General features: G+C 36.4%; 1 protein-coding gene across 3 annotated transcripts in view; it reads left to right on the forward strand.

Annotated features, from left to right (window-relative positions):
* The window catches only part of cyribb (CYFIP related Rac1 interactor Bb), a 71,755-nt gene extending 62,141 nt beyond the window's left edge, over window positions 1-9,614 (forward strand). For all 3 annotated transcript variants that reach the window (XM_039666914.2, XM_039666916.2, XM_039666915.2), the window contains 6 exons: window positions 2,530-2,607; window positions 6,539-6,655; window positions 6,745-6,824; window positions 6,944-7,070; window positions 7,270-7,340; window positions 8,768-9,614. In XM_039666914.2, the coding sequence (XP_039522848.1) occupies window positions 2,530-2,607; window positions 6,539-6,655; window positions 6,745-6,824; window positions 6,944-7,070; window positions 7,270-7,340; window positions 8,768-8,831 (537 nt within the window). In that variant the 3' untranslated portion in view covers window positions 8,832-9,614. The remainder of the gene's footprint in view (window positions 1-2,529; window positions 2,608-6,538; window positions 6,656-6,744; window positions 6,825-6,943; window positions 7,071-7,269; window positions 7,341-8,767) is intronic.
* The last annotated feature ends 2,668 nt before the right edge of the window (window positions 9,615-12,282 follow it).

A 12,282-nucleotide genomic window follows, 5' to 3' on the forward strand; every position in this document is an offset into this window, starting at 1 on the left:
AAAAGTCTAAAAAAAATTCTAAAATTTCAAAATCACAATTTAAGGCCTTAAAAAGTCTTAAATTTGCTGAAGTGGTGTGTCCTAGGTCCTTAAATCTTTTTAAACGGGTCTTCATTTTCCTATGTCTATGTAAATCTCATTAAAATGCTCCCGCAGCGCTTTGGAATTAATTTTTTTTATTTATATTACGTATTTGTAGTTCTGAATTTGCTGTATTACGACTACAAAATAGACCAACCAATCAGTTTTGATGTTTTGTGTTATTGGCGGGTATCTCAGATACCACAGACAGACATAAAACAGATTTTATTCAGCTAGGGGGACGTGGAAATTTAGCGATACTTGGCTTGAAATATCTGAATTTAGGATCCGATTTTGCTGATTTGGATTTTGCTTTTTGATCGGAGCAAACAGCGGAGCTGCTCTGGGTTCTTCACACGGCGACAAGACACCAGTCCTACATTGTTTCAAACAATATTTCCTTCAGGTGCGGGAAAGATAAAACGGTCTACATTACGCGCTTTGGAATAGGGGATTTTATAAAAACAGAACAAATTTCCAAAATCACGGGACTGTTTGTACTGATTTTTGCCGAATGTTCAGTTTGAATAAATTAAATTACTTTGCGAATAATTTTGAGACTCGTTACGCGTTTCCTTTGTACGTTTTTTTTTTTGTTGTTGTTGTGATATAGGTCTTAAATTTCATTCATAGTGGTCTTAAAAAGTCTTAAATTTGTCTTTGTGAATTATGCAGAAACCCTGGAACAAGTATTTTTTTTGTGTCATTTGGTTCATTCAACGAACGAAAAGGAACGAATTGACTCGAATAGATTCGTTCATTTTGATTAACGAGTTCGAACAGGGGAATCACGAACGCGCATCACAGAACAGAGCAAGGCAACCATTTGAGCTTATAAAACTTAAACTTTGTTATTTTTTGTTTTTAATGAGCGATCATTTCGCTTGATAAGACCCTTATTCATCATCTGGAATCGTTTAAAGTCCTTTGAACAGTTTTCAGTTTGCTCTGAAACTGTCTTTTGGAACTTGAACCGTTTGGTTCCTTCCCAGTAAAGTCCATTATATGTAGGATATAGAAAAATCCTGTAATGTTTTCATCAAAAACCTTCATTTCTTTTTGACTGAAGAAAGAAAGACATGGACATCTTGGATGACATGGGGGTGAGTAAATTATCAGCAAAAGTTTTTTTAAAAGTGAACTACTCTTTTAAGATAAACAATTACTGGACTGAAGCAACTTAGGCCCATAGTATACATCCTTTTTAGAGAAAAAAAATGTATTAAATATTATTCATCCGATTTTCAGATATGTCAGTTATTATTGTATTGCATTGCATTATATATTTTGTCCCTACAATAAAAACTACAGAGCTTTGATCTTAAAGCTAAGCATTTAAATATAATCATAAGACATTGTTGGGAGATATAGAATGACAACTGATATTTATATGCTTTTCATGTAAGTAGTCCGTACTGTTATAAAGATCTTATTGATTTAAATTAAACAAGCCATCATAATTTCATCCTAAGTTATGGCGATATGAAAAACAGCAACTGTACAATATAGCATTTTTGTTTGGCCCTCTGAATAAAATTGAGGTGTGCGCTCAATATTTTCCTATATCATAATAAATGAGCCGTACTAGCCTGATCAAATATGGGGCTAAACAAATAAACGCATACGTAAACTTTTTGACCTGTTCCATTTCAATTAATTCGATTTTTTCTGGATATTATTTGATATGGTATTTCAGGCTTTACAGGGTTATTAATCACGATCTCTGTCCAAAATTCACTGAACATTTGGGATAATTATAGCTGACCTCTGCTCTTGCCAATCCTAAAGAGGTCGTTTTTCCCCCTGACCTTTGTCTTCTCATCCATCTCCACTGTCGTCTTGATTATCACCCCCTCCTTTGTCACAAAAATTTGTCACCCAACACTAAACTGAAGATGACTCTTCGTTAAAACATATTTATCCATCTGTCAGAAGCTGCGAGTCTACTGCGTTGCACTTCAGGTTTAAACAATACTTCAATTGGGGATCCATGGGTCCCAGACAGATAAAGATTGCTCTGATTACCTGATCATTTAAGTAAAGCTTTAGCTAATCCTGTAAGTGTTCTTTGCCTTCTAGGCTACCGGCCTGTATTTGTCTACCTCAGTCCTGTCACACCAGCAATTGCATGGAGATTTGCCTCCCTTTGAAGCACCCTAACATACACAATTTATTTTTTATTAATTGTTCTTTTTAAAGCAAGCATCATTGTTACTATTGTTCATACTTGGAATTAGGGGTTGTTTTATAAACCCATAACTTTGAGTATTAAACTTCATTGTGTCACTCAGAGAAATGAATTATTACTTTTCGAAAGGGTATTTTTTTGATGTAAAGATGTATATCATGTTTTTTTTTAATCAATTTAATGCTTGCTAAATAAAATTATCAATTTCTTTAAAAAGAGAACCCATTTAAACTGTCCATTTGGTGTTCATTCTTTTTCAGATGACAAATCCTGCTATTCAGAATGACTTCAGTTATTACAGGAGGACCCTAAGTCGTATGAGGATCAATAACGTTCCTGTGAGTTTTCTTAAGAATTGAAACGGTCACCTCTCTATTACTATGACTTTATTGTTTTTTCTCTCATTCCCTTTTTCTCTTTTTCTATTCATCTTTCTGTGCTACATTTTTAACCTTTTATCCACACACACACACACATTCAAATATATTCATTCATATATATATATATATATATATATATATATATATTAGGGGTGTAACGGTACATGTATTCGTATTGAACCGTTTCGGTTCGAGGCTTCCGGTTCGGTACGCATACAAACCGAACGATTGCTTGGACCATTTTTCCTGCCGGCAAAATTCGTGCTGACGCGGCCAACACAACGTTGCGCAACATCAATGGCAAGCGTAATGAAAGCAGAACGAAACTGCGCTACTCGTTATGTGCTTCACGGATCGTTTATCAGTTCGGACCAGCAACATCTGTGCAGCGCGAGCCGATCTCGATCAAGCAAAACTGTTACTACACCGCGCTAAGAGATCCAGTAAAGAAAACATTTGAATTTGCCACTGAGGTAATAACATCGCTGCGAGATCTAGTGAGAAGCATTCACATTTCTTCGTTATTGTAGATCTCTGTTAGATCAAACAGCGCTGTCATGGAAACCAGGAGAAACATTGTGCCGTGAATGAACTAGTAATACTTTCGTCCACAGACCAGCAACATTCACCACGGATTTAATATAGTAACACTAACTGGAACCAGTTTGGCTGGAATGGTGAAATGCTTTCAAGTACTTCACACATCTTTTTCCAGCACTTCAAAATTCAAATATTATATAAATAAATATATATTTAAATATTATTTTTAATGCACTCTCAGAAAAAAAAAGGTACAAAAGCTGTCACTGGGGCTGTACCTTTTCAAAAGGTACACTTTTGTACCCAAAGGCTGCATATTGGTACCTTAGTGGTACATATTAGCACCTAAAATGGACATATTACCACCTAAAATGGACATATTAGCTCATGAAACTGACATATTACCTCCTGAAATGGACATATTAGCACCTAAAATGTACATATTAACACTTAAATGTACATATTAACACTTAAAATGTACATATTAGCACCCAAAATGTACATATTAACACCTAAAAGCTCATGAAATGGACAAAAGTTTACCTTTTGAAAAGGTACAGCCCCAGTGAAAACTTTTGTTCCTTTTTTGTGTGATGACCAAAACATTATTTGTTCATCCTTCAAAGATAACCCCCATTTGTAAACCTGAAAGTTTCAAGATCTAGGAAAACTCACACTTATTTAAAAATATTTTTTCTTTAAACAAATAGGACATTTCTCTGGCATTTCTTTCTTTTTGCTGTATCGAAAACGTACCGAACCGTGACTTTAAAACCGAGGTACGTACCGAACCGTGATTTTTGTGTACCGTTACACCCCTAATATATATATATATACACATAGTATATAAATATAAATGTAAATATTTAAGAAATATTTTCATGTATATACTGTATATAGATTTATATATAATTTATATTATATATATAAATATAAATATTTTACATATACATAATTTTTTTTATTAAATATACATGCATGTGTGTTTATTTTTATACAAAATATACACAGTGCACCCACATATACTATGTAAACACAAACTTTTATTTTGGATGCGATTAATCACGATTAATCGTTTGTCAGCCCTAAAATGTATATAAAAGTACATCTTTGAAGCAACTCTTGATTTTATCTAAACCCCTTCCATATAACTAACACACTTCCTTTTTCCATTCTCACACACAACTCAAGCACTCTTGCACACACCAGCCCTCAGGGGACTGTTGAGGACCCAAACAGAAAATGGTCTCCCACTGGGAGAGCGAGTGAGTTCTGAGAAGCTCACTGAAGTGCATTGAGGTGCACCAATACAGTGCGACACCTGATCTGTGGTCAGCTTTTGTGCCTGCCCCCCCCCCAGAGACGTCCTGCCCTCTTAGGACTAAATATCTGATCTGAGATAGGGCCACAAACATAGCCCTGGGGGACACCATGCAGTCCGCTTACCTTGTTTGGTGAAATGACGCTGGTTTTCCCCTCATATTCTTCCAGACTGAATTCAGAAGCCCCACGGTGGCTCCCCAGGGCCCTACTACTGAAAGAGAGCTAAATACATCACTTTGGAAACCCATCTGCCACTAGCCTCAGTTTGGACTATAGTTTAATATTTTTTTTAGATTTGACATACCTGAATATGCAGGTAAAAGCAGTTTAAGATTCTTATTAAATAAAAAATGACATTTGTTGTCTGGCTGTCTCCATGCTTTTATGAAATGCGTTTTCAAGAAACTGCTAAATCAGTTGATTTAGGCCCCGTCCACACTACTGCATTTTCGTTTAAAAACTGAGACCTTTTGCTACTTTTACACCTCCCATACAGACTAAAACGGGAAGAACGAAGACCTAAAACGGAGAAGTTTAGAAACGCTGCAGCTCCGTTTTGAGTTTTGAATAGAGCCCGACCGATAAAGGATTTTGAAGGCCGATACCGATACAAATATTTTGGGGTTTTAAAATCCGATATTCCGATATATCGGCCGATATTTATTATTATTTTTTTCATTAAATATTGTTGGATTTCCCACACGTGTAAAAGAAAAGCTAACTTTTCTGCACAAGATACGTTTGATACTTTTTCTCTATGTCTAAATGTTCACTCAGTATAACTTACATTTTACAATGCAGGGACTGTAACTTGAGATATGCTAGTTATAAATACGGCAATCATTACTTTATTTAGGCAGAAAAAGTTCATTGTGTTTTCCAAGCTCATTAATGTTAACGTTAGCGGTCTTCCACTGATGATAATGGCATTAGCTAGCTTTGTGGTTAGCTAGTCTACGATGAGCCATAATTTAGCAATAGATAACATCATACTGCAAATTGTAAAACATACATTTTCAATATAACAGGCCAAGGAGAGATGATTGAAGCGTGTTTCGTTCATTTTTATTTTATTTTTTTAATATTCATTTATCGGCCATTATAACTGCCGATACCGATATTATGGAAAATGCCTAATATCGGCCGATAATATCCCTCTGGCTCTAGTTTTGAATTTCCGTAGGGCGTTTTAGTGTGGGCGAGACAAAACGTAGGACTTCAGAAACGCTGACGCAGGGGCTGACGCTTGGCTCCATGATTGGGTGTTATCAGTCATGACGAATCCTTCCCTGATTCGTCAATCACTGTTTACACCGGCACGCGCATGCCCAGTGTTGGTGAATGGTCATGTGATCCGCGTTTTCAGTCGTTTTAATGTGGAAAGAGATCATTTCTAATACGCAGATAAAACGCTGGTGTGGACGGAGATCGTATTCGTTTTAATTCTCAGTTTTTTTAACGAAAACGCAGTAGTGTGGACGGGGCCTTAGACAGATTTCATAGCGCTGAAAAGATTTTCAATTATTTGTCACATATTTTGAGAAATAACTAAAACGTGACTTCCTGTTTAGATCTGGGGGTGTCTTCACCTTTCCCACCTTTCTCCCAAATCACTGTTTCTCCACAGAACCTATCTATCCCATTAACCAAAATGGCTTATGGTATTGAAGGATATTCAATTGTTTTAATGCCAGCTTTGTGCACTTAGAAAACGTTGGCTGATATACACTCCCTCCCCATACATATACACTCCCTTTTTTGAAAGACTAATTTTTTAATATGCAGAACATTAATAATGTATTAGCATTTTTGACACAATTTTTCACATAGGAGAAAAAGCCGTATGATGCCTATCCATCTTCACATTGTTCCCATTATGGTCTACTATTAATCATTTTCATGAGACATTGACGGTGACAATTTCTGAGAAACGGGTCAGAAAGAAAAATCTGTTCTTCTTAAAATAAAATTAGTGTTCCTTTTTGCTTAACTTCATTGACAATGTTTTTGGTATCTGTCTAAACAGGCAGAGGGAGAAAATGAAGTGAATAATGAGCTGGCCAATCGGATATCTCTTTTTTATGCTGATGCCACGCCCATGCTGAAGACATTAAGTGATGGCACAACAAAATTTGTTTCTGAGGTAACAAAAATGTTTAAATTCAATTCTCAGTGATATTTTCAAAAAAGAACTTGTAAAGAATAACCAATTCTTTGTCTTTTGCCCAACAGAATAAATACTTGCCCATTGAAAACACCACAGATGTATTCAGCACCATGGCAAGCGTGTGCAAAGTTATGTTGGAAACCCCGTAAGTCTGCCATTTTCTCATCTGTCCGATGCGTTCCATTTAAAAAATGAAGTAGAATCAATCCAATAGAAATTGGGAGGTAAATAATTGGCTTATTCTCTGATTTTCTTTTGATTTAGAGAGTATCGCAGCCGCTTCAGCAGTGATGAAACCGTTTCCTTCTGTCTGCGTGTCATGGTCGGGGTCATCATACTTTACGACTACGTCCATCCTGTCGGCGCATTTGCAAAGTCGTCCAGAATAGACGTGAGTGACACCATCATCTCCCGTTACTTGCAAACCCATCTCCTAACTGTTCCCCCCTCCCTGTAGGCACTAGGACTGACTCATAATCATAGTGCTTAGAAAACGTGGTGATGGCTCTCTCGCAGCGTCGTGACTCATGAGGTTCAGTGTTGTCATTACCGTGCCACTCTTAACCATGGCTTTTCCCCCCCTCAAACAGATGAAAGGCTGCATTAAAGTGCTCCGAGATCAGCCACCAAACAGTGTGGAAGGTCTTCTAAATGCTCTCAGGTAACTGTGTTCAAAAAGACAACATTCAGTGGCTCATTCAGTTAATCTCACCATTTCAGGTTCTCATTCCTGTTTACAACGAGCTATATTGCATTATGAATTATTTTAAAAATTCATTTTTATGTGAAAAAATTAAAGATACAAAAAAATAGAATTATACTAATAATGAATGCTATTAAAACAAGTCTTATTTATCACAATTAAATTAGTTATTTTTAAACCAATAAATGAAATTATATAAATTTAATTTTAAATAAATATATTTTTTTTATAATTTAAATAGTGATTTATAAATTCAAATTAAATCAATTTGAAATACAAAAAAAGAGGATTAAAATTTAAATAGATGTTTTTGTACTAATAATGAAAGCTATTAAAACAAGTCTTATTCATCACAATTTAAATTATTTTTTTAACCAATAAATGAAATGATATAAATTTAAGTTCAAATAAACAAAAAAATATTATAAATTTAAATAGTGATTTATGAATTCAAATTAAATCAGTTTAAAATACAAAAAATATGATTATAATTTAAATGTATGTTTTTATACTACTAATTCATCTTATTCATCACAATTTAAATTCATTTTTTTTTATCAATAAATGAAATGCTATAAATTTAAAATTGTTATAATTTAAATAGTCATTTATGAATTCAAATTAAATTTATTCAAATTAAACGGGCAATTCAGAAACCCTTGTTATTAGCGACACCGGTTGCCTGTATGTGAACTAGCCAGCGACTGCTGCATATGCAACGTCCTCACATACTCACGACAAAGGTCTTTTTTGTTCTTCACTTAAAAGTAAAAAGGTTGGAAAATATCTTCACAGCTATATACTTTTAACAAACATCCAGATGCCGTCCATGCCGCTGAGAGCAACATTTAAATGATTGTGTAATATGTGCTGTCATAACTCTCAATAACAAAATAAACGCAACAAAAATGACAGCAAATAGAAAACCGCAGTTAAGAAGCATCTGATCATAGTGATGTGGATATGCTCTGATTATTACATACAAATTCTTACATATAGCCCTTTAAAAAGAGTCATATCATAATTTATTTAGATTGTCATTTACATATTATGATAAATAGTAGTTGTTATTGTGTCACTCTCAGCATCATATGTAGTCAGTGTCCATCACACAACTGCACTTGTTATAAAAACCGTGAAGACACATTTAATTATTTTATTTTATTTTATTTTTTTTATTTTTTTTTTTTTTTCATATTTTCTTTGGTGGCTTAATGTGAGGAATATTCCACATAGAGAGTGTCATGAGATGTGCACTTTATGCATATTGGATCATGATTATGCTCTGCTGAACAATAATCCTTGTTTGGCAACAGTGCTGAAGATGACTTGACCTGGCAAAATACTGAAGCAAATAAAATTAATAATGAATGTCTTCTCTGCAGGTACACAACAAAACATCTTAATGACGAGTCAACCACTAAGACCATTAAAAGCATGCTGCAGTAGCAACAAACTCTGGGACATACACCACTGGCCTCAAGCAAATGCTCAGGAGATGCACATACACTCTCTTTCCTGGACTAAAGCGATGCACAGAATGTTTTTCCTTTTTTTTTTATGAAACAGAAAAAAATCAGCTTATCTAATCTTTCCTTGTCTTTTTACAAAGCAGATGCTACTGGCGTTGTGTGTGGTTTTCTGTGCCAAAATGGTTTTGCTGAAATCCCTTGTTTTTAAATAAGACAGCCATGCTACTGATGGCAGCTATGAAAGCATTGTTAGATTATATTTGTGGTAAATGTTTTAATTTAGCTTGTTTCCCTATAAAGGGAGGGTGTGTTTTGACTTGAATATAAATATATCTATATATTATCTATATGATCTAAATACACACAATTATATAAAAAGAGAGAAATATATTATTTTTGTTTGAATTAATATTTAATGTTACATCCACTGCATGGCAAATGATTACATTTCTTCTATGTAAAAGAAAACAAATGTTTCAAATTCATTTGTCCGTTCGATTTTGTGTAAAGGAAAAGTTTAAATTATGTTTTGAAATGGTACTTGGAGATGAAAAAAAATGGAGATTAATTGATAGATCTGTTCAAGTTTTATATATTTTTTATAGTTCTTGATTTAAGTCTTGTTATAATTTTCTGTTTTTGTTCTTTTTCTTTGATTGAAAACTAGCTTTCAAAAACTGTGATAGATCGTAATCTGTGTCAGATGTGATGACGACATGATCTTAAGAGGAAATAAAATGCTTTCATTTTTAATATGAAATGTTTACTTGTTTCAAATGCAGTGTTGCTAAGGTGTATGCTAATGATCAGCACACATCTGGTGATACGCAATTAAAGGAACACTCCGACTTTTTTGGACTTTAGAGTTAGATAAGAGTTAGATAAGTCCATACATAACTTTTTCATCTCCGTGCGTGCTGTAACTCTCACGCTGGCTGACGCACCCACCGCTAGCCTAGCTTAGCATAAAGACTGTATTTAAATGGCTACAGCTAGCATAATCCTAATAAGAGGCAAAAAACGCAACCATTTTCCTATTTACATGTTGTGATTTGTATAGTCACAGAGTGTACAAATAACAAGGAAATATGAGACATTGGGAACTACACTCACCGGCCACTTTATTAGGTACCCCATGCTAGTAACGGGTTGGACCCCCTTTTGCCTTCAGAACTGCCTCAATTCTTCGTGGCATAGATTCAACAAGGTGCTGGAAGCATTCCTCAGGGAGTTTGGTCCATATTGACATGATGGCATCACACAGTTGCCGCAGATTTGTCGGCTGCACATCCATGATGCGAATCTCCCGTTCCACCACATCCCAAAGATGCTCTATTGGATTGAGATCTGGTGACTGTGGAGGCCATTTGAGTACAGCGAACTCATTGTCATGTTCAAGAAACCAGTCTGAGATGATTCCAGCTTTATGACATGGCGCATTATCCTGCTGAAAGTAGCCATCAGAAGTTGGGTACATTGTGGTCATAAAGGGATGGACGTGGTCAGCAACAATACTCGGGTAGGCTGTGGCGTTGCAACGATGCTCAATTGGTACCAAGGGGCCCAAAGAGTGCCAAGAAAATATTCCCCACACCATGACACCACCACCACCAGCCTGAACCGTTGATACAAGGCAGGATGGATCCATGCTTTCATGTTGTAGACGCCAAATTCTGACCCTACCATCCGAATGTCGCAGCAGAAATCGAGACTCATCAGACCAGGCAACGTTTTTCCAATCTTCTATTGTCCAATTTCGATGAGCTTGTGCAAATTGTAGCCTCAGTTTCTTGTTCTTAGCTGAAAGGAGTGGCACCCGGTGTGGTCTTCTGCTGCTGTAGCCCATCTGCCTCAAAGTTCGACGTACTGTGCGTTCAGAGATGCTCTTCTGCCCACCTTGGTTGTAACGGGTGGTTATTTGAGTCACTGTTGCCCTTCTATCAGCTCGAACCAGTCTGGCCATTCTCCTCTGACCTCTGGCATCAACAAGGCATTTCCGCCCACAGAACTGCCGCTCACTGGATGTTTTTTTCTTTTTCGGACCATTCTCTGTAAACCCTAGAGATGGTTGTGCGTGAAAATCCCAGTAGATTAGCAGTTTCTGAAATACTCAGACCAGCCCTTCTGGCACCAACAATCATGCCACGTTCAAAGTCACTCAAATCACCTTTCTTCCCCATACTGATGCTCGGTTTGAACTGCAGGAGATTGTCTTGACCATGTCTACATGCCTAAATGCACTGAGTTGCCGCCATGTGATTGGCTGCTTAGAAATTAAGTGTTAACGAGCAGTTGGACAGGTGTACCTAATAAAGTGGCCGGTGAGTGTATATTCTCAGAAGGCGAAGCACTGCTATGGTGCGTCTCAGGTGCTGCGGTTATCAGTCCGCCCAAGTAGCAGTGCTGCCTTCTGAGAATATAGTTCCTAATCTTTAAATGGTTAAAAGATGGCTGTCTCATATAACCTTTTGATTTGTACTCTCTTTGACTAAACAAATCACAACATGTAAATAGGAAAATTTTTGCGTTATTTTGTCACTTATTAAGATTAGTATGCTAGCTGTAGCCATTTACATCCAGTCTTTGTGCTAAGCTAGGCTAGTGGTGGGTGCGTCAAACAGAGTTACAGCACGCATGGAGATGAAAAAGGTATGTATGGACTTATCTAACTCTGGGGGATATGGTGAATAAGCCAAAGACGAAAAAAAGTCGTAATGTTCCTTTAAGCTGTGGCGTTATGCAAAAAGTCTGGTCATAAGTGCGGCTTATTCACAAGATCATCCGAAGCAAGGTGTGTCTGAAATTTATTATGTCACAGTAATTGACTACCACAGAAACATATTAATTGTGCAAACGGTTCGAAAACAACAGAAATAGAGAATAATGCGTCTAGACTTTGTCAAAATTGGTCAAAAGGATTACTGTATCACTTCAGCCTATCAGATTGGAACTTGTACGATTTTTTTTTTTTTTTTTTTAATCTAAAAAGTCTGTTACTGTGTTACCATTGAAGATCTGCTGATCTATCTTTTCTGTTCTCGTTGACTACTGTGGGAATGAAATCAGACGGTTTTAACATGCTTGCACTCAAGGGTTTACAGGCTGTGAGAAGGGTGGGGTCGTAGTCATTTTGCAGTTAGGGCATGTATGGATGTCAGAGAGGATGGAGAAACACTGCAGGGCTCTCTGCATTCTGTCAGTAAAACTCTTGGGGTTGTGGAGGGAGAGAGAGAGAGTGTTTTAGGGTGTGTCCTGTATCCATGCAGCAGTTCTGGATTGAGGGACAAAGAGTGCAGATGTTGAAAGAGAGTTTAGGAAAGCAGGTCGTGTAATGGGTGGGGCCGGAGCACCACTGAAATGCTTCAGAGAAAAGATGATGCACATATCATTTTGGTTTGGTTGGTTGAATTTTCGGTTGCAATGAAATG

This window comes from Pimephales promelas, chromosome 22, assembly GCF_988280905.1.
Source record: "Pimephales promelas chromosome 22, fPimPro1.hap1.1, whole genome shotgun sequence".
NCBI classification, from domain to species: domain Eukaryota; kingdom Metazoa; phylum Chordata; class Actinopteri; order Cypriniformes; family Leuciscidae; genus Pimephales; species Pimephales promelas.